The following is a 23,366-nucleotide window of genomic DNA, read 5'->3' on the forward strand; positions in this document are numbered from 1 at the left end:
AGTCCTTCTGTAATGATATAACTGATTCCAAATTATCTGCTAATCCACCAATCTTGGTATCATCTGCAAACTTAACCAGCTTGTTACTTATATTCCTATCTAAATCATTTATATATATTAAAAATGGCAGCGGCCCTAGCACTGACCCCTGTGGAACACCACTCTTAATATCGGCCAGTTCTGATGAGGTTCCTCGCACCATCACCCTCTGCTTCCTGTGTCTGAGCCAATTCTGCACCCATCTAAAAACATCACCCTGAATTCCCACTTCTTTTAACTTGATGCCCATCCTCTCATGTGGCACCTTATCAAATGCTTTCTGAAAGTCCAGATAAATAATATCATAAGCTCCACTTTGATCGTATCCTTTTGTTGCCTCCTCATAGAATTCCAACATGTTAGTAAAACACGACCTCCCCCTTCTGAACCCATGCTGACTGTTCAGAATAACTCCTGTCCTTGTCATGTGTTGCTCAATCTTATCCTTAATAATTCCTTCCATTAATTTTCCTGTGATGCTTGATATATATAGATATAGATATATATATATATATATATATATATATATATATATATATATATATAGAGATATAGATATAGATATATATATATATATATATATAGATAAAATCCCTGCGCTTCGCAGTGACTAAGAACTGCTTTTAAATTTTTATTAAGAAGAAAAGAAAACCTTTTTAAACTGAGGGAAAATATACCAATAACTATCTGTTAAGGATCTCTTTGTATACCACGTTGTCAGTTCAGCAGTCCGGTTGTAATATGACCAAGCTGTGCACTGAGATTACTTTTGTGAATGCAATGTATAGGTTTGTCCAAGAGGAAAGCAATGTTGCCTCAAATCAATGGCAACCTTTTATAGGGCGTGTCCCTGAGACTTATTGTCATCGCGAAGCAGAGCCTTACTGGAAATTTGAGGCATTTCAATTGAAATGGGACATCAGAGGGTATAACAGTGATGCCAGGAATACATTCAGAGTGTGGCGCTCTGCTGTTTTTTTGTGTAGCTGCCTTCACACAGCTTCTCCGCTGCTTTATAAACGAACGCTATATAAGGACATCGTTTCTCCTTGCTTCGCGGTTCTGTACTGTTTTATTGTTCGTTTATTACGATTCTTATAGTTATTGTGTAGCTATTCGAGACTTACTTTACTGTTCAGGTACCCATTTCCTTTATTTAATCCGCGGTTTGTACGTTATTTTTTGTTCATTTATTACGATTATAGATATTTATTGATTCCCTTCTTTAGCTGACTGCCTGCTCATATAAGACGCTCTGCTGGTTTTTTGTGAAACAGCCTTTACACAACTTCTCCGCTGTTTTATAAACGAACGACATATAAAGCCATCACCTTGTCAATTGTGTAATGCGTTTTTTGAACAGGTTTGATGCATGGAAGTGATCACTCGTACTGCGTTTAGTCAGTTCACGTGAGCTGCTCTCTTGTGTGATGTTGCGATGTCCACAGCTTTATTTAATGTTAGCTAAGACCCGGCACTTAAAAGTTTCTCACTACAGCAATTTTAACTCTGTTACAAAGTGATCCAAAGTCTCGTTTATACCTCGTGTCTTCTCATTAAACTTGTATCTTGCAACTAAAGTATTCGGCGTTTTGTGTGGTCACAGTCAGTTCACGTGATTACGAGAGGCATGATGATGTCACACGCAGCTCCACCCCCCACGGCCATCGAGCTAACGTCCACTACAGTATATGGAGAAAAATAGGCCATTACGCGTAAAATTTCAAAATGAAACCTGCCCAACTTTTGTAAGTAAGCTGTAAGGAACTAGCCTGCCAAATTTCAGCCTTCTACCTACACGGGAAGCTGGAGAATTAGTGATGAGTGAGTGAGTGAGTCAGTGAGGGCTTTGCCTTTTATTAGTATAGACTAGCAAAATACCCGCGTTTCGCAGTGGAGAAGTAGTGTGTTAAAGAAGGAAAGAGAAAGAAAAGGAAACATTTTGAAAATAACGTCAATATAATTGTTTTCTGTATTTGGTGTTTTCTGTATTTGGCGGCAGCGTCACGAAGTTGTTTTCGTCTAGCTGCATCAGAAAATGTACCACGACGTCTGACACGCCTCCTTTTTACTGTTTTCTCACTGCTTGAATTGCTGCTGTCATAATGGGTTTAAGTCTACATATATATACATATATAAATATATATATGTGTGTGTGTATGTATGTATGTGTGTGTACACACACACATACATACAAACATACACACAGGTATATATATGTGTATATATATGTATGTGTCTATATGTGTGTGTATAGCTTTGGTCACTGAGTGCAAGGGAAAAATAATGAAATATAGTCTAAGTTATTAAACAGTAAAACATTAACGTTTTAAGAAGTACATGTACATTGAGCACTACTTGAGTGGTTGTGGGCAAACTACATTTTAAAGACTGTGTAACACAACAGGTAAGTAGTACTAATAGCAGTTAAAAAATATATGGATCATCTGTCGGTAGTAGATCCCTTTTGAAAGGCGCTACACGACGGCTGTGGTATAGAAATTACATTTTCTATGTGAACGTCCAAATTTCTGCCTCTGGTAATGTGCCTTACCGGCATTAACAGCAATTAAAGAAAATTAGTTTTGTGTCCTCTACAGTGTTAGGAGAAAAAGGCTTTGGTTTGGGATAAAAGGAAAAAAAGGTGTAAAGAAAGGAAAGTTGCCTTTTTCTTTTATGTAGTATAGAGAGAAGTGTTCGCTGACAATATGAGCGCCTTTTGGGTACAGTCGCGGTGGGTCTTGTGTAGACTGGTGAGACGTCCCTGCCATTAATCGGCTGTGATGGCACTGTCAGTCCTCCACTCCTGTGCGTGTCTTCATAATCCGAGCTGACGACCTCAATCGTATACGTGCAAAAGAAAGAGCAAAGCGCCTTAATATTAGTTTGCCGCGGTGTAGAAAAGGGGTCCCGTGTTTGCACTTGTCTGGGCTATAGCTCAGGGGGAGGATGAAAAAAATTAAAAGTGCTCACTTTGACTTAAGGCAGAAGCGCAGTCAGCGTCTCAAAGGCCGGCACAGCTATGCACGCGCGCCGGCTGCTTGACTTTTGCTGGGCAGGAGATCCACGATATCAAAAGTCTCCGCGCTCTTTTGAGGGCATTCATTCATATATATATATCAATCAAAATACCCGCGCCTCGCAGCGGTGAAGTAGTGTGTTAAAGAAGTAATGAAAAAGAAAAGGAAACATTATAATAATAACGTAACATGACTGACATTGTCATGAGTGTTGCAGTCATATATATGCCTGCAAGAATAAGTCACCCTCGCTTCGCTCTTACTTTTTTACCGTTCATTTAATCATGGCTAGTGGCGGAAAAATTATAAAATGGAAGGAGGATTACATTGAGTATGGCTTTACCAAAACAATTATTGATGGCAAATCGATTATTCATAAAGCTTGAATTGGTGATCTGTTTTTCTGTGTTAACCTCATATTTTTTCATACTTCTTCTCAAACCAAGGGGGTGCGAGGGTAAAATGAATCGGGAACCGCTGATCAATGTAATCAGTGTACCAGGAAATCATGCATTGACAAAAGTTCCCCTTTGCTTGTAATTCAAAGTGTGATTAAATGCATTATGTTTTAACACGTTATGGAGCACATGCATCAAAGCTGTGCTTGTGCTAAGAAAAGGAAACATTTTAAAAATAACGTAACACGATTGTCAATGTAACCTTTTGTAAGTAGTGCCTGGAGGATTCAGTGTGGAGAAACTGTAGAGACAGCGTGTGTATTAACTTGTGGATTTTTCTGCGAGTATTTGGTGGCGGCGTCACAAAGTCGCTTCCGTAACACTGTGTGCGTTAGCTGCGGAGCACAGCTCAGAGCGAAATAAGGTGAATGGAAGGAGAGATACGGTGGGTGGGGGAGTCACGTCATCAACTGTCAATCCCCCACAAACACAGTCTCTCGGAATTTGCATAAGCACAGCCATTCCCGTGCAATTTTAACTTAGTTACAAAGTGATCAAAACTCTCGTTTATATCCTGCGTCCTCTCATTAAACTTGTATCCCGCATTACCCGTGGGCAGGACAAACGCCAGCAGCAGCCGGTCTATGAACTTAATTTAAACTTTAGGTTTATACCTTGCTTTGTTTCCGAAGTAGCAGCACTCATGAATATGGTTGTATATGTCACTCGCTCGCTTCTTATTGTTTCGCTGCCTTCCCAATTATATAATGCATGTTTTCTTTAGTGCTTTTTTGAGCTCTTCCTGGTTTTCTACGCACTGCATTCACAGTCAGTTCACTTGATTACGTGGGAGGCATGATGATGTCACACGAAACTCCGGCCCCACAGCTTTCGAGCTCAACTCCATTACAGTAAATGGAGAAAAAAAGCTTCCAGTTATGACCATTACGCGTAGAATTTCGAAATGAAACCTGCCCAACTTTTGTAAGGAAACTGTAAGGAATGAGCCTGCCAAATTTCAGCCTTCTACCTGCACGGGAACTTGGAGAATTAGTGATGAGTGATGGAGTGAGTGAGTCAGTCAGTTAGGGCTTTGCCTTTTATTAGTATAGATATATATAGATAGATATATAGATATATATCTGACAGCAACACTCATAACAGTGACAAAACAATTACATTGACAATCAAGTTACATTATTTTCAAAATGTTTCCTTTTCTTTTTCTTTCATTCTTCAACACACTACTACTCCGTTGCGAAGCGCAGGTATTTTGCTAGTAATAAATACAAGTGGAACCTCGGTTTGCAAGTAACTTGGTTTACGAGAGAAGAACCATCAAGCTCAGTTATACTCACATGACGCTCAGCAGACAAAGTGTATCCATACTACTTGTATTGCAAGACATCGCTCGTTTTATCAAGTCAAAATTAATTAAAAAATTTAGCTCGTCTTGCAAAACACTCGTAAACCAAGGTTCAACTTGTATATATTATTAGTGTTATTTGTTAGGAAAATTGATTTTTATGTTGATATTTTTAGGGGTGCAGAACGGATTAACTGGATTTCCATTATTTTCAATGGGGAAGTTTGTTCTAGATACGAGAAATTCGCTATACAAGCTCAGTGCTGGAACGAATTAAACTTGTATCTCGAGCTTCCACTGTATATAAACACACACATACAGTGGTACCTCGGTATATGTCCTTTATCCGTTCCAGATCCTTTGACTTATACCAAACAGGACGTATACCAAACTAATTTTTCCCATAAGAAATAATGGGAAAATGATTAATCTGTTCCCATGAAAAAAAATCCTATTGTTATTGGCATATTATACATTGATGTGGTTGTATAAAAACTTTAAACACTTAATAATAAATACTAAAATACATAAATACAAAAGCAATTAGATGAAATAAATGAAAATTTAACCTCACTTTACTTTTTAAAAACGTCTTTGTTTTTCACAATCGTAGATACCGTCGTTCGCAGCAAACGGTATGCAACAGCAATCGCACTTCTGTTTATCAAGATAAGCAGCCCCAGGAACAATCACGAATGCGGATGGCCTCTCACCCGTGCACTTTGGTGAGAAACGGCCATATCGCGAATCGTCCTGAGAACCGCTTCAGCCACAAAACCACAACGTCCCTCTCACCAAGCCGCAGCAATTATTTATTTTAAAAGTGGGCTTTGACAGGAGCTGTGGACCTGCTATACCACACAGAGAGTTATAGCACGGGTTGTTCACCGAATGCTAGCAACTGGCGCACTGACGCTCGTGGGCAGTCGTGGCTTTGTCCTGGGAGAGGTAAACAAAGGTAGCGCGCGGTGTTCTAGCACGCGAGTCATATTCCAAGCAAAATTTGTCACGTCATATATTATATATATATTATAGAGAGAGAGAGGTCCAGATCTAACTGTGCAGATCCAGATTGTCTTGATGACTTTGATTTATGCGGGGACGATTCTTTTTCTGCGCAAAGACAATTCTTCGTGTCGTCAGTTCACACACTTCTCGATTGTCCAGAATTTTTAGGGCGATTTTCTATGTAATAGAATGAATAACTTATAGCATAATGATAATTGCATAATTAGATGTGGACCACCATATGTGTATATGTGTGTGTGTGTCTGTGTGTAATTGTTAAAAGTACAAGTAAATGACAAATTTAATGTAATTAACCTACAGATTTCTGTCAAAACTGATGAAATATAGCATTGTCACCCGTGATCTGCATGTAAAGTTTGAAGGAAATCAATTTGGTACAAGTGGGTAAAAAATTGACTACAAAATTTGAACCAGACAAACTGAGAGGGCAAGTTGAATAAAATCAAGTAACAATAATAATTAAAAGCAAGAGTACAGTTTGCAGTTGCTCATCAGGACAAAGACACAGCCTTTTGGAAGAGTGTTCTCTGGTCAGACTGTGATATAGAGGGTCCTTGGCTTAACATATTGTTGTTGGTTTTGAAATAAATTACGACATAAATAGCTGGCTCAATCCCTGTGGGAGTACGTAATCACTCAGCTGTGGAAGATTGGTGGAGTGATCAAGACGGGAGTCAGACAGGGATGAAGAGAAAAAAGAAAAGCTGGAACAAAGAAATTTTAAATTAATTATGTGAAATAAATAACAGCAAGTTTTCAGTAATCTTACCCCCTTCTGTTTCAGATTCTGAGTCCTCTTCCTCCTCTTCCTCACTAGAGCAGCTTGATTCATCCTTTTTTCCCTCTTCCTCCTCATCCGCTTTTTCCTGCTCTACAGATTCAGTAGGAGTTACATTCTTCTCCTGTTCAATCAGGAGACTCTCTTTGCTTTTTGAGAAGAGAAAAAAAAAACACTCCATTATTGATTCAAAACTTTTTCCCACCAAATTCACAATAAGACATTTAATCATAATTTATTCAGCAATTACCAGACATATTGATCACAAGTAGCCTGCTCTCTTAAGATTTCACTGAGAATGACTTTGGCTTAATTTGAAACATGCAATGCCATTAACTTTTTTAACGGTGGACAGAGGCAAAATAATTATATTTTTGTGCAATGGTGATATCTATTAGGTAACAGATGGACACATAATCATTATCTCCTTTGTGTGTTTAATTTGGGAGGAAAAAAATGTAACACTTCAATTCCTGGTCAGTTTACATAGCAGCTTCCAGAAAGAATCTCAGTTCGATGATCGACTTTGTGGTCGAACCAGTTTCCAGTGAGAGTTGGACTCCGCCAAGGCTGCCCTTTGTCACCGATTCTGTTCTTAACTTTTATGGACAGAATTTCTAGGCACAGCCAGGGTGTTGAGGGGGTCCGGTTTGGTGGACTCAGGATTGGGTCACTGCTTTTTCCAGATGATGTCGTCCTGTTTGCTTCATCAGGCCGTGACCTTCAGCTCTCTCTGGATCGGTTCTCAGATGAGAGTGAAGCGGCTGGGATGGGAATCAGCACCTCCAAATCCGAGACCATGGTTCTCAGCCGGAAAAGGGTGGAGTGCCCTCTCAGGGTTAGGAGCGAGATCCTGCCCCAAGTAGAGGAGTTCAAGTATCTCGTGGTCTTGTTCACGAGTGATGGAAGAATGGAGCATGAGATCAACAGGTGGATCAGTGCGGCGTCCGCAGTGATGCGGGCTCTGCATTGGTCTGTCATGGTAAAAAAGGAGCTAAGCCGTAAGGCAAAGCTCTCAATTTACCAGTCAATCAATGTTCCTACCCTCACCTACGGTCATGAGCTATGGGTAGTGACCGAAAGAACAAGATCGCGAATACAAGCGGCTGAAATGAGTTTCCTCCGCAGGGTGTCTCTGGGCTTTCCCTTAAAGATAGGGTGAGAAGCTCAGTCATCCGTGAGGGGCTCTGAGTAGAGCCACTGCTCCTCCGCATTGAGAGGAGTCAGATGAGGTGGCTCAGGCATCTGCTCAGGACGCCTCCCTGGTGAGGTGTTCCGGGCACGTCTATCTGGGAGGAGGCCCCGGGGAAGACCCAGGACACGCTGGAGGGACTATGTCTCCCGGCTGGCTTGGGAACGCCTCGGGATTCCCCCAGAAGGGCTAGAAGTGGCCAGGGAGAGGGAAGTCTGGGCATCTCTGCTCAAGCTGCTGCCCCCGCAACCCGATCTTGGATAAGTGGAAGAGGATGGATGGATGGATGGATAGACTATACAGAATAGGTTAAAAGCCCTAAGGGGAAAAAGTTTATTTTGTGAAAATACAGAGACTGCAAAGGTCTTTCAAGGAATATACAGAGGAATATGAAAAAATGAAACTGGTACACTGAAATCATATTTTTCTCCTTGTTACAAAAATGAAGCCAGAAAACAAAGTACTTAAATATGAATCGAAATCATATTCTTTTCCTAATCTTTCTTAAAGTTATTAAAGCGCTAGCCTTAAAAAATGCTTTCTTCAAAAGTCTAAGTGTGGGTGAATTGCTGTGTGCACTGTCTTTTATCACAGTAAAACCATACTAAGAGAGATGCATGCTATACTGTACAGCAGCACACTGCATTTGCTGCCACAAAAGTACACCACCAATTAAAAATGTGGAGAACAGCTTAAAAATACAAAGGAAAAAACAAAACTAATAGCAAATAAAAAGAAAGCTAAAATGACAGAAATATTATGGTATATCTTACTGCCATGTTACTGAAATAAAGAAACAATAATAAAAGCAAATGAAATAAAAATAAACCACTGAACTTTTAGCAATGAATGAGGACGAAAAATTGTCCAGATGAAAAAATTGACTAGTTTTGATAGGTTTTAGGCATGACACAAGAAAGGAGAGATAGATTTTGAAGTAATTTTTAAAGCCACAGGTCTCCATTCCTGATAATGTTACATGGACCAATGTGTACCATGAGGGCTAATCTTCTGAAATGAACCCTCATACAGATAACCCACATTAAAGCCCACATTGAAATCCACACCCTCTGCCATACTTTGTTGTGTGAAATTTTGCATTTTCTACTTTCTGTCTGCAATTCTTTTGACAGAAGTCCAAATCAATCAATCAATCAAACATTTATTTATATAGCACATATTGATACAAAAAAATGTAGCTCAAAGTGCTTTACAAAATGAATAGAAAAATAGAAGACACAATAAAAAATAAACATAAGCCAACATTAATTAACATAGAATATGTAAGGTCCGATGGCCAGTGTGGACAGAAAAAAACTCCAAAGCTGGAGAAAAAAAATAAAATCTGTAGGGGTTCCAGACCACGAGACCGCCCAGTCCCCTCTGGGCAATCTACCTAACATAAGTCAAACAGTCCTCTTTGTATTCAGGGTTTTCATGGAAGGACCTGATGATGATGGTCACGTAGACTTCTGGCTTTCAGTCCATCAATGTTAGTGCATTTTAACACAGATACAGGTGCAAAAGGTAAAAATATAGTCTTGTGGAGGGTAGCCCCCAAATAAAAGGCTTTTGTTGCCATTTCTATGATATCTACAGGTTCTTTGACTGGCACAGCTACACACACATTTCCTGTGGGTATGAAGTTCTCTAGTTTTGTGAGTATCTATGACATCAAACTGGAGAGAGAATGCATTAGGCTTATTGCTCTTATTTCAAGCTGCTAATGTATATGATGTATGAATTGTATACAAATTATCAATGGCTATGCTGCCATTTCTCAACAGCCAGTTCTATAGCTAACAGATCTCAATTGTCACATCATTGATTTTTTTTTTTTTTTTAAAAAAACAGGAGGTATATGAATGTAACTAACCAGTCTATAACAAAAGGGATGGATCTATCCAGCTGACAAAGAATGGGTGCAATGGTGAATGGTCTTTTATTGTTTAAAAGCACTGTGTTCCTGTAGTCCAAGTGAATATCATATTGTCGGTTCATTTAATGAGGTTCACAACTGGAGTGATAATAGTATTACAGTTGTTTTTAAAGTGGCAAAAATATGTGTAAGAACCTACAAGCATTAAATGTGTGGTACTGAACTATGAGTTAGTCAGTCTTTTACTGGTTGTACTACACTTTTTATTTTTGCAGAGGCCAGAATAAGAACAGAATAAGCAAAGAGCAACACAGATATCTGGCAGTACTCAAACTCACTTTTCTGGTGTCCAAATCGTCTGTGTTTTTCTAAAGATACACAAGACCTTTCAGAGATGTGCTGTTTTATTGAGGGGGGACAAAACTAAGATATCACCAATATATATAAAATTCTATCCAGTCATTTATTCTAATACAAAAAGATGACATTTACAAAATGAGTGGAAAACAGCAGAGGTACTGGTCAACTAATAGGGCAGGACCAACTACTTGTACTTCCCAGAAACAATGTTCAAAGACATTTTCCACACATCATTCCCCCATAATTCAAGTATCCACATATCTCTTAAAGTGGTGGTAATTACAGTGATTCAGTTTGCTGAAAACATTTCACAAGTCTACATACTCCTCTGGTATGGAAATGAAATAATGGGTAAGTTGTCCCCATCACTACCTTTGTCTGCACCTTACTGTTATACTGTACAGAGTTGTCTAAAGAGTAATTTAATGGAGGTGACTAAACAGGCTACTTCTTTGAATGCTGGAGAACCAAAATGAACTGGTACTTTACTAAAAAAAAAAATAAAAAATAAATAAATAAAATAGCTTTACAAAGTTTCAGATACACAGAAACATTCTAAAATTCTGCATTACCCTAATTATGGACACCTTATTTGCAAATAAACTTTAAAAACCAAGTAAAGCTCATAAAAAACATTAACATAAAGGTCCTCTATCTTTATTTAATATAGTATATGTTATACTCATTTTTATTATGAATCAAATAACTCAGTAAAGATAATTATAACTATACACATAATAATTATTCTTATTAAACAATTATACATGTCAGGAATTAAAATTTTTTCACCTCAGATGACAAAGTATAATGGAAATTAATGCAAACTTAACACTTTATCCAGTATTAACTTATTAACCAACCTTGGTGGCTGATTATTATCCAGTGTAGCAGTATCATCAATCAAAGGAGATTTCTTTTTTTGTTTTTCATTTAGCAGCTTTTTTGTAATTCCAAAGCATGAGATGGTAGAATGAGAAGGAAAGAAAATGTGTATTAAAAATCAATTAATTCGACATTTAATACATTTAAGCAGAATTTTCTATAATGTTAAAAACATTAGTAAACATACCAATGAACATTAACTTCTGTCATAACTAGATTTCACTCTACATGAAACCTAAACACTCCCGTAACGTTCTATTAACCAATGTAGTTTTTATTTAATACATTCACTCAGTAACTACACAGCTATTAAAAAAACAGCAACATTTTTTTAGCCACTGGAAATAGCAAATGCTGCCATATCTAGCATTTAAGCAACCTGACAATTATTATCCATAACTCTGCAAGAAGATGAATGAAACACAAAATTTAAAACTCCAGTACCAAAGCTAAGCCATTCCAGAATTATCACCTGAAGCAAAAACGAACTTTGTTGGTTAGTTCACTGCTTGTCTATTTTCCAATGGAAGATTTCAATATTTCTGATGTGACAGGAGTGCTTGAGTTATTTGCACACTGTACACTATGAAGCATGAAAGAACATATATACCAGGGAATTGAGGTGTTGTAGCCTAAATACAGAAAGTCAGCGTAACAGTACCGAATCTTTGCCTAATAACTCAAATGTCAGCAAAAAAGCAAACAGCTTAAAATACACATATCATAAATGCTTGTACACACAATTCAAGTTAAAATGTTGCCAACGATTGGATGAGTTGCCAAAGTATTATCACACAAAGGAGGGAGATAAATTTCAAAATAACATTTCTTCAATAGAAACATAAGGCATGGTTGATGCAAAGTCGATATAACTCATTCCATCCATGTTTTGACAGACAACACGAAAAGTCAATGATAAGAATACTGCCACACCGAACCAATCATGTGCAATACACTTTCAGTCATATGGCATGAAGCTGGCAGAATCACACATGCTAATGTTTGGATGGCAGCAGGTGAGCATGGCATTACGTCCGGAGTGGCAGCAAGATAAAAGAGAAAATGATGACAAAAAATGTTAATGAAAACTCAAAACAAAACTGCATGGACTAGGTGTTGGGCAGGATCGTAGGGTCTAGTGGCAGTGAAGCATCAGTTGGTGAAGAAAGATTAACTGATCTTGACTTTGCAGACGATGCTGTGATCTTTGCGAAGTCAATGGAGGCTCTGACTGGGGAAACTGACTGACTGAATGAGGAGTCAGTGTCTGGGCTTACGCCGATCTTTAATGACCTCTTAGGCACAGGCATCAGCAGTGTGTCTGTGTACGAAGGGAAGGTCAACCTCATCAAGGGGTTTACTTACCACGGCAGAGACAATCACATCTCTTCTTATGAAGTCAGTAGACGGACTGGGAGAGCGTGGGGGATCATGAAGTTGCTGGAAAGGGGTATGTGGCGCTGCCAATATCACTGCAAAAGTACAATGGTCTGAGTCTTTAGAGGTACAGGTGCTTCCTGTTTTGTTATAAGGTTGAGAGACATGGATAGTATTCAGTGACCAGAGGTGAAGACTGGACGCCTTCGGTACTGTGTCTCTTCTGAAAATTCATGGGTACTGCTGGTTTGACCTTGTATTTCATGACCAGCTGCTCACAAAGTCCCGAATGAGGCACGTTACCTGCTTACGGCCATGTGGTGCGATTCCGCGAGGGTGATCCGACTCGCAGGATCTCATAGTTAAGTACCTGAGCAGCTGGACCAGGCCAACATAACACCTGGCTGCAGCAGATAGTTGGTCATTTATGGAGGGAGGGACAGGACCGCTCAACTGCCTGGGTGTTGCCAACTGAGTTGCCACTGAGTGTGGTGGGCGGGGCAATGCACTGTACCAGTGCATGCTCCCCAACCAGACCAGACAATCAATCGATATCAACGGATATAAAAAAAAAAATAGTGATAAAATTTCTCTCTGTATTGTCCACCCTTTAATCATAGTGGACAGCCCAGACTCAGATTAAGGGATTCTGGCCATATTTTTCCAAAATATCATTTTATCAAGTTTTGAAAGTCTCTAAAAACATAATCCATACCACAAAAAAGTTGTGCGAAATCTATAGCAGATAGACCTATTTCTAGTTTTGATGATTTTATTTATACTGCATTTTGAATAAATGCCTACTGTTAAAAATTTCATTTTTCATTTACTGAAAGATGTTATCCATAAAGCTGCATGTATTACCAGAGTTACACAGCATTCAATATTCAGCACTTGCTCTGCCCATGAACTGCTACATATCTACAATTACACTGACATGTTATGCAAACTTTTACTTCAGATTTTAAATTACCACATGCAAATATGGAAGTACTGAGCATGGTCATACCAAGGTCTGCTTCTTTTGCAGTTCTTCTAAATAACCAAGAACATCTTCATCTGCAACATCAAAGGCAGTTTGACCCTGAAAGAATTAACAAAAATTGGAATACAAAATTTAGATATTTCTACTAATTTTGACAAAGCAGTGTTTTTTTTTTTTAAATTACTACTAGATTACTATTTAAAATATTGTTTTAAGAAGGAGAAAAAGGTAATTAGTACACTGATTTTAGTCTATATTTACAATAAGCACTAAATGAATGATGCATATTGTCACTTCTGTAAAGCCTGTAAGGGGATTTTTTTACCAACTTTATTTACTAGTTAACTGAAAAATATTTAAGGTAATACACGCATGCTAAAGGTATGCTAAAATGTATAAGGCATCAAGAGAATAAAAACTTGGAAAATGGTCTCTTTGGATTAGCTTTGAATTTTGATATTATGAAATGTGCTAAAAGAATGTGAGGTTCAGAGGCTGCTGCTGGATACCATTCCAAGCCTCAAGGTTGTGCTTGAATTCATGTTGGGTTGAACCTGCTTAAAGTCAGTTTAGGACAGCCCCACTGTATAAGGCTGACAGATGGAATATCACTACCCGATTATAATTACGATAAAAAAAAAAAAAAACAATCTTTACGCAGAAAAAAAGATAGTCAAATGTAAAATGATGGTTTCGTTTTGCTTTGCATCAATTTCAGTACATGTTTCTCCAGACATACTGTACAGTACAACAGTGTTTAACAGATCTGTTTCTTTACATTATTTCTAGGATTACTCTAATCATCTCTTTTGAACGGTCAGAGCCACATTCTTCCAGAACATATCTTGGGACAGATTTTTTACTATGCCATGGCTTTGCTCTTGTACTCTATCTATAGTTCTACTAAAAACTAATACTGTACTTTTCCAGGACACTAAAAGTAATGTTTTGCTACTGATTTGCTACTGGCATATTATTTTTGACTTACTGCTGTTTAAAGCAGAACTGTTATAGATCTATTACTGTAAGCAAAAAGTGGATTTTTTTCCCCCCTCAGGTAAAGGCAACAGGAAATAACTGCCTTATTTCTGCTATTCATTTTGTTATAATGACTTTTGAATATCACCAATGCTCATTTCTATTTTTCTCAAGCAAAACACTGCTTCACACATTTAGCATAATAAATAAATGTTGTTGGTGTAGAGCCATATATTGGTGTAAACTTACTGTCACACTGTTCAGAGATGTATCGATAAAGATTTTTGATGCCAGTCCAGATTACTAGCCTTTTGCACAATATTTCAGCTAATCTGAATCCAATTTCGAAGACCAGGACATGCCACTGACACAGTATGTTACATGAACAATTCAAACAGTGTAAGCATTCTATTTAGTTTAACTTTTTTTATATATAATGTGCTTTAATCTGAAAGCCTACTGCACTGTATATAATTACAAGTAACTTTCAAAAACATGAAATGACATTAAACGAAAATACAAACATATAAAAATATATTAAAAGCAAGATATTTCTATGAGTTGTATCATCACCTTTTCCTTCAAGTTTTTGTACAATACCTAATGCTAATAATACTTTCCATTGTCATACTCAAGAGGAGGAACTGAAGTGTTTTCATTAGGTATGCACTGGTTTGCACTAACAGTGGCAAGTAGTTCAAAAATCACAGTGAAAGCATCGAAGGTGTTTGTTTCCCCCCCAGCAAGAACTGGGTGGGGTAGGATCACAAAAAGCAGATGGTTTTGTTACAAGCAGTTTCTTAATTAGTAAAATTAGTGTTTTCAATAGGAAATAAGTCTTTGCCTTAATTTTAATTTACAGTCAAGCACTGACATACACCTCCATTTGGGACAAGATATGTGGTTGTATTTTGGTCACAAAGTGTAGTTGTCATTACAACAGAGTCTCTGTGGGTTTGGTATGTGTCACCAAGAGACAAAAATTGATATTCAAGTCTCAGGGGCCACACATCTGTGTAAGGGAAGGAGGTGGGGCAAAATGCATTCGAATTGACCATGTAGAGCTGCGACAATCAAAATAAACCTTAAAGGGCCCTCCAAGAGTCAGAAAACATAAGGCAATGTGAAATAATAAAAATATCAAAATAGATTATTATTTACAAGGTGCTTCTATCTTCTTGATAGAATAAAAAAAAAAAAGTGCAAATCATCTGCAGAACAAAAAGGAAGACGGACAAAACACTGCCACCTCTGCAGATCCAAAACCCCTTTTTTCACTGCTTCTATGCAGAATGCATTATTCTATGCATGACGGTGCTGCCACAAGTTTGTGAAAAACAAAAGGCTGACGGCCTTTGCAGCTTTAGTGGCAGGGTTTGGCAATTTCTAGAATATTACCCTACTGTTTTCCTATGGCCTTGGGCCAAATGCATAAATGGCCTCAGATTGGTCGCTGTAAATTGGCTCATAACTGCACTTGACTCTTAAACTTTAGAACATTAACGTCTATTTACTTATCCACAACATATTTCACATTGTCTTTGTTACAATATTCAATTCACTTTTATGAATTTTCCAGTTATGAAGCATTTTTTTCCCCAAACAATGTGCAAGCAAGAAAACTCTTCCACATTTGGAATAACTTTAACTGAATTTTACAGTCAATCTACTAAGCAGTTGGCTCAAAAATTGCACCATACAAGCATGGGAGCCACAAATGTCATCTGTAAAATTTACAAAGATTATATTCCTCAATACCTTGTTTTAAATAATTTAATTTGTTCTTCCATTAGATCTTTCAGTTGTTCTGTGCATAAATCTATGTTGTGTTGGTTTCTAAACTCAACCTCCTCTTCGTCTTTCGGCTGTTTCCTTTGGTGGTTACCACAGTGGATCATTAGTTTCCATATCTTCCTGTCCTCTGCATCTCAATGTGTCACACCCACCTACATGTGCTCTCCCACCACATCCATAAACCTTCTCTTTCCCTCTTGCCTAGCACCTCTATCCCTAGCATCCTTCACCCAATATAGCCAGGAATCTCATTTCTCTGACTTTGTCTCCAAACTATCCAATCTCAGCTGACCTCTAATGTACTCATTTCTAATCCTGTCCATTCTCATTACGCCCAATGAAAATCTTAACATATTTAATTCTGCCACCTCCAGCTCTGTGTATAATGTCTTTTCATTAGTGCAGCATTCTCCAACCCATATAAAAACAGCTGGTCTTGGTTCCCATCTGTCACAAAATACTCCTGATACTCTTCTCCACCCACTTCACCCTGCCTGAACTCTTTTTCACCTCTTTCACACTCCCCGTTACTCTGTACTGTTGATTAGAAGTATTTAAGCTCATCCACCTTTGCCAACTCTACTCCCTGCATCCTCACCATTCCTTTGACCTCCCCTCTCATTCACTCGCATAAATTCTGTTTTGGTCCTTTTGACTTTCATTCCTCTCCAGAACATATTTCCACCTCTTCAGAGTCTCCTCAAGTGGCTATATACTCTCATTAAAGATCAAAATGTCATCCGCAAACATCTTGTCTACTCTCGTCTGTGAACTTGTCTATCACCACTAGCTTCCACTCCTTTCCCGTAACTTCATGCTGTGGCTGATCAATTTAAATAACAAAATACGACAAAAATTCTACCTAAATTAACAAATAAAAACCTCTTTTAAATCTGCATACTTCCATTTAACATAGAGTTTGCATTTTTCTTAATTTTAGAGTTAACTGTTACTTATACTTTCCACCTTGTTTCGATTATGAACCACTAGCTTCCACTCCTTTCCCGTAACTTCATGCTGTGGCTGATCAATTTAAATAACAAAATACGACAAAAATTCTACCTAAATTAACAAATAAAAACCTCTTTTAAATCTGCATACTTCCATTTAACATAGAGTTTGCATTTTTCTTAATTTTAGAGTTAACTGTTACTTATACTTTCCACCTTGTTTCGATTATGAACCTTAGCTAACATAGTGATCTATAAAAATATTCCATATATCATTTCCATGTGTTATGGAACTTACCTCTCTTTTCACATGTAATAGACTGGAATCTTATCACCCTTGTATTTTGTCATTTAAATTAGCACCCTACTGAAAACTGTTTTCATTTTAAAATTTTATCATCATCATCATTGCAAACTGCATGATACATCTATGTTCAATTTATCAAACTAAATAAGCATTATGTGCCTAACAATTATCTTCACTCTCTTTATGACCATCTTATTTTTGGAGATACTGGAATAACACACTTTTAAGGTTTGTGCTGTTATTTTGCTCTTAAACTGTATAAGTCACTTCTAAAAAGCATACAATAGCTAGTTTTTAGATGTGTTTAAATGAAAGATTAAAGTCTTTTGCTTGTTTAAGCAAAGTTTTAATTATGTTTAGTCATTTTACAGATTACATTTTTTATGCAAATTTTTTTAACAACTATATTATGTCATTTTCTTCATTTTTGTTAATAACAGCCTTTTAATATAATTTTGTTATATAACCCAAAGTGCTATGTGTTAACAGGCACTGAAAATATAAACTTCTTGAATTCATGCATGAATTGGTTTTGCTAGATGTTTATATTTGCACATGAGCAAATTAATTTTTATTACATGCAATTCCTATAAAAAATGGAGTGTGAATATTTCATGTCATAAAAAGTTTAGATTAAACAAAGATTTCATCTTCCTAATAAATTTATATAACTATAACCAGATTCACAAACCTTGCTACAATCATAAGAAAAAGTAGGCATTCCCCATCACATGCTTTTTTAACATATGTGGTGTAGGAAAGAGTGTGATTTATCATGCCTGCCAAGGGAAGCCAATAAAATGTAGGGACAGAAAGATGAATTTTAACTTGCTAACTTGCAGTCATAATAAGGATGAAAGGAGAAGAGATTTAACTCTGTTATTCAATCATCGGATTTACCTTTAGAAATCCTGATAATTAATTAAATATTTCTGTAATGCTCCAACTTCATTAACCTTACCTTCCTTTGTCGTAGGAGGTGGTTCTCCAGCCTTTAAACTTATGTCAAGGTAACTCAGCACACTCATTTTAAGAAACAATATGACTGATTTATAAATATGATTATAGAAACATAACTGCATAATATATATATTAAAGACAAGATGCAGACAGACTAGACAGACAAACATATTTAGAGGCTGTCTGATTATTTGCTATTTACAGCTCTAAGCTCTTGTCTTGGCACAGACAAATAGTTTTACAATACTAAGTCTTTAAAATGATATCCAACGATGTGTGGAGTTGCTGCTCCAAATTCAAGTAGATGATTCTTCTCATGCTGGAGTGTATTCTTCCTCTTTGCTGCATGATCTTATGTTTGTGGTGTGGTGTGCAGTGCTTTCCTCAGTTAGGCCCTTTGCTGTGTTGTCTTCAACTTCATATGAAAAAACATTACTCTTTCAGACACGAGATTAGATGCTGAAGTTCCCTCCTTGAAGTGATGGCTGCTTCTCTACCTTCAAACTGGCTCATCGTTTATCTTGGCAAATTGATCTAAGTTCACAGGTTCATAAAGAGAAGAGTTTGTCGGTTTCAGCTGCTCAAGGAAGCGCGGCTCACAGCTTATTAGTGAAGGCAAAGGTACCTTGAGAGAGCCACCTGAGATAGGTAGGAAGTGTCCCAAGAGAATATTCAGGACAGTACAGGGGTGCAATATTAGCTATTAAAGCCAAAGGTGTTCTTAATTTATCCACAGAAGAAAATGGCATATTTGTTAAATTTTCATGTAATACATTCTTGCACAGTTAAAGTTATATTTTCTTTTTTTAATAAAATCACAAGTATCTTATAATACTGCTTAAATGTAGATCAACTGGTGTATATCCACATATGTTATGAGTTTGGGGTGGGTGGTTGGTGGGGTCGTCTTGCTTTTTCACATGACTGTATACCCATGATGCATATTCTACGTGAATTATTACACACTGTTAAGCCTTACATGTATTTAACAAGGTATTTAAATTTAATTTACAACAGAATATACAATGAAGCCTATCAATTGGATAGGGTAATTGATGAGTAAATGTGTTTTTCCACTGAAAGTATCTTTCAACTAAAGGGTTTTGTATAATAAGTACAAATTATGCAAACATATTAGGCTTATATTTTGAAAAGTCTGACCAGGTAAAAATGGAATGGTTAATTAGTACCCAAGAGAAAAACACCAATATCACACTAATAATTTAAACAATAATGGAAACACAAAGCTAGCTTTTTACCAATTAAAGCTACATCTAATATACCCTTTCTTGAATCTACTTTTTTATTTAAGGGACATAGTAAACAGTGATCATTTCAGCAACACTGGACTCAAGGTTGGGATCTGCAGTGACTAGTCCATTTTAAGGCACATATTTATACTGATATTAAAGTAGATATGAGTTGTCAATTAACCTAATATGCATACTTCTCAGAACTGACCAGGCTGAGAATCAAATTGAGGTCTCTTAAAGTTATATAAGGCAGAGCTAGGAACCAGTGAACTAGAAAATTAGGTTTTACTGTGACAGAAATGGTAACTTAGTGCACAAGAATCTTAATTATCTTAACATAGTAAAATGATTGAAAGAAAAGGAACGGTCACCTACCACTTTGTTAACAGTTTCCATATCACACAAATTTTCTACCAAAATACGACAAGCTTCCTCTTTACCCCAATGTGCTGCGGCATGAAGAGGCGTCCATCCATCATAATCTTTAATATTTACGTCATACCCAGCTTGGATTAAAAGCCTAAAAAATGTAAAATTATACTTTACAAATGTAATTTGTAAGAGAAAGTAAAAAAAATGGGAAAAAAAAGATTTTAATTAAATTCCAATGAAAATTATATCTTAAGATGTCCTTACTTTAACCCAGTTTTGTTACTCTTCAAATAAAAAAATAAAAATCAAGTAAAAGACAGTTAGATCCATAAAAATACATCACAACTATGCATGTGAAAGCTAACAATAATAAATTTAATTTAAAAAATTTTGTACTAAATTTGTATCATTGCTCTACTCACCATTACTTCAGACTTATTTAGGTGTTTCACCTTCTTACTTTACAAAGTAAATATAAAACAATTCCCACATTATAAAACACATAGTATTGTGACATTTAGTGTGCAGAGTTGTGTGTATGTGTGAGAATGTCTCAAACAACTTACATAAAGAGTATTTAAACCTTGAAACAACTAGGTTAGTGTATTGACAACTGCCATTTCCAGGCTCTCCCCCCCAAATCTTTATCCTCCACTGTCTATGGTCCTGGACATCTTTTGGAGTGAGGCCCAGTTTTTCCATAATCCTGTAACCACACCTTCTTTTGCCTTATCTCGTCCACCTCCATCTTGCTGTCTTGATTCTCCCAATGCTCAAAACTTCCTTAGTTTGTTTCTCATCAGTACACTTCCACTGCAACTATTACTGCTAACTTAACATTCATATTATTATCACTATGCGACACTCCATACATCTAATCATTATCACTGCTCTTTCCAACTTCATTGTTTACCAGTATCAGCCATGTCTACGGCCACAGGGTTAACTACTTCTCATACAGCTTTCATAAACTGCCTCTCACTAGAGGTCAGAATGGGGAACGATGCCCAGAATTACTACCATGCAAATCTAATCCGGGTTATTAATACAATGCCCTCATCTCAATTATGCAATAAACATATAATTTAAGTTTTTTCTCCTTCAATTCCATTTCTCTTGTTTGCCTTCAATATGATACAGCACACAAGAGGTCCCAAAGCAATTCTTCATGCACTTCTCTAGTGTCTACCTTAATCACGATCATGAGAAGCAATTGACTCAAAATGAATCCTTAGTGCAGACCCACTTTCCACTCAGAACTTAACTGCACGTACTTCTTCATACCACAAAGATCACATATGATGTTCCCTTATCAGGCATGAATCCAAACTGCATTTAAATAAATTTCAATTGATCCCTGAATCTATTTATAGCACTTTCTTAACCACCTTTATTACATTCTCCTAATGATTAAATGCTTGCTTTTACCCGCACTCATACTGGATTCACCATTTCTTTTCTATACTGGAATGCTCACTTTTTCCAATTAGAATTCACATTGCACAGATCTGTCAACCAGTCAAAACTCCATGATCTCCTATCTTCAACACTTTCAAGACCTTCCCAGTTTGGCCAGATGCATTGGTCTTGTTAGTTTGATCGTACGGTTTGTCTCACAATGGACATTATGTTATTTTTTCTCCTTGTTCAGCAGCTTCTTCATGTACTGTTTCCAGGTATCCTTGATCCTATTTCCTTAAGCATGTTTCAAGGAATCCTCAATGACTACATCTTGTGTTTCTTTTGTCATATGCTTTGCAATATTTCTCTTTCCTTCCACATCATGCATTTTACTTGTTAACTCCAATCTCATAGCTTTGAAAACCCTTGCAAATGCTTTTTACATTTTATTTCACTTTCTTATACAGAAGATCACCATATCACCTGCTGCTTTTCTTTCATGCCATTTTTGAGGCATCTTCTCTTTTCCTCGATTGCAAGTTCTAGGTTTCATTATGCCTTGGAGGTCTCTCTATCCAGCTATAAGCAACATCCATTTTCCACAAAAATTCTTCTTTGCTTCTTACTTACCATTCAAAGCTGCCGATTCTGAAACTTCATTTGCTTTTGCTATCAATGTTTCAGTTGAGTTACTTCATATTCTAGTCTTTGAACTTCCAGACCTTTAACCTCAGGGCTTACTTCCTAATTTTATCCATGCCTTTAACTAAAATATTCCCTACAACCAACTAATACTATGATATACGACCTTCTACAGGAATCATACTTTTTTTGTTTTAACCATTTCTTAATTAACTTTCCTCACAAATAGATTAACGTGCTCCAAAACATAACTAGCCCTGTAACAATTTTTTCTGTACAATAAATAAAACAAAAAGCATATGCAAAAGCTAATTTCTATAGTTAGTGTCATGTGTACTGTTGCAAGGCATACCATTACACAAATCTGAAAATTAAAAAAAAAAAAAAAACTAGCCCTTTTCTTTGGATTGGAAAGGATACTGGATCAATATCTTCAAAGTTCAAGCTATTTTTAACATTTAAGGTTCCTGCACCATTGGTTTTTTCATATCTGTGGCTGCATTTTCAACAGATTTTAAATTTAAGTTCATTATCCTTTTGTTAGTAAAAACTGTCAGATATCTGTGGAGCTTTCAAATACAGATGTCTGATTTCATTTTTAAGTAGTTGATTGACACTTAAAGATACTTTTAATATTTGGTAATTACTAGGCAAAATGTAATCTAACACATCTTTAACTTTAGTTTTAATAAAAACTAATATATTACTTTGTCTAATTATATTACTTAAATGTAAATTAAAAGGGTACAAAAGCTGTACAACACTTTACATTCAGTCAAAACATAAGAAACGAATGCAACACACTCTTCAATTAATTTAAAATGGTCTACTTGATCCAGCAAGAAATATTATCGCTAGCGACACTCCAATCAGGTTTTTTGAAGGCCAATAAAGATCACTGATTAGATGCTTGATCGGCCAATTACAATAACGATTCAGCTTTTTTTTTCTTAGCCCTTTGAAAAACATTTTACGCTTTGTGCCTGCATAACCATTGTTCTCTATATTAAAGTGTTACCTTTGGTATTTTTATAATTAAATTACAGATCACAGATTAACCACGGAAGGCTTTATGCTCAGTGAAAATAAAAATACTAAAATAAATAAAATTTCCATAAAATATATACTTTTTAGTATTTGGTATAAAAGTAAATAAAATTATTTTTATAATTACAACCTGTCATGTTTATTTTATCTGTAACACAATCAATTAATATTAGCAATTAAAACTGCTTATATGTAAATACACATGTACTTAGAGGTTTTGGTCATTTTTAATCATTAATTGCACTCCAGCTTTTTGCTGTTAAAATACACATTTACTATAGTTATTCGTAATTCTTGGTGTATTTATAAAATATGGATTACCATTTTAATTATCTTTTAGTTGTTTCTTACCAAAAT

The 23,366-nt window shown here is 36.5% G+C and overlaps 1 protein-coding gene across 7 annotated transcripts in view; it reads right to left on the reverse strand.

Annotated features, from left to right (window-relative positions):
- Positions 1-23,366, reverse strand: part of ppp1r12a (protein phosphatase 1, regulatory subunit 12A) — a 309,313-nt gene that overhangs the window by 137,111 nt on the left and 148,836 nt on the right. For all 7 annotated transcript variants that reach the window (XM_039761743.1, XM_039761744.1, XM_039761740.1 and 4 more), the window contains exons 5-8: positions 19,923-20,067; positions 13,330-13,404; positions 10,922-10,998; positions 6,622-6,779 (exon numbers count right to left, since the gene is read on the reverse strand). In XM_039761743.1, the coding sequence (XP_039617677.1) occupies positions 6,622-6,779; positions 10,922-10,998; positions 13,330-13,404; positions 19,923-20,067 (455 nt within the window). The remainder of the gene's footprint in view (positions 1-6,621; positions 6,780-10,921; positions 10,999-13,329; positions 13,405-19,922; positions 20,068-23,366) is intronic.

The sequence above is a fragment of the Polypterus senegalus genome, chromosome 8 (genome assembly GCF_016835505.1).
Source record: "Polypterus senegalus isolate Bchr_013 chromosome 8, ASM1683550v1, whole genome shotgun sequence".
Lineage (NCBI taxonomy): Eukaryota > Metazoa > Chordata > Cladistia > Polypteriformes > Polypteridae > Polypterus > Polypterus senegalus.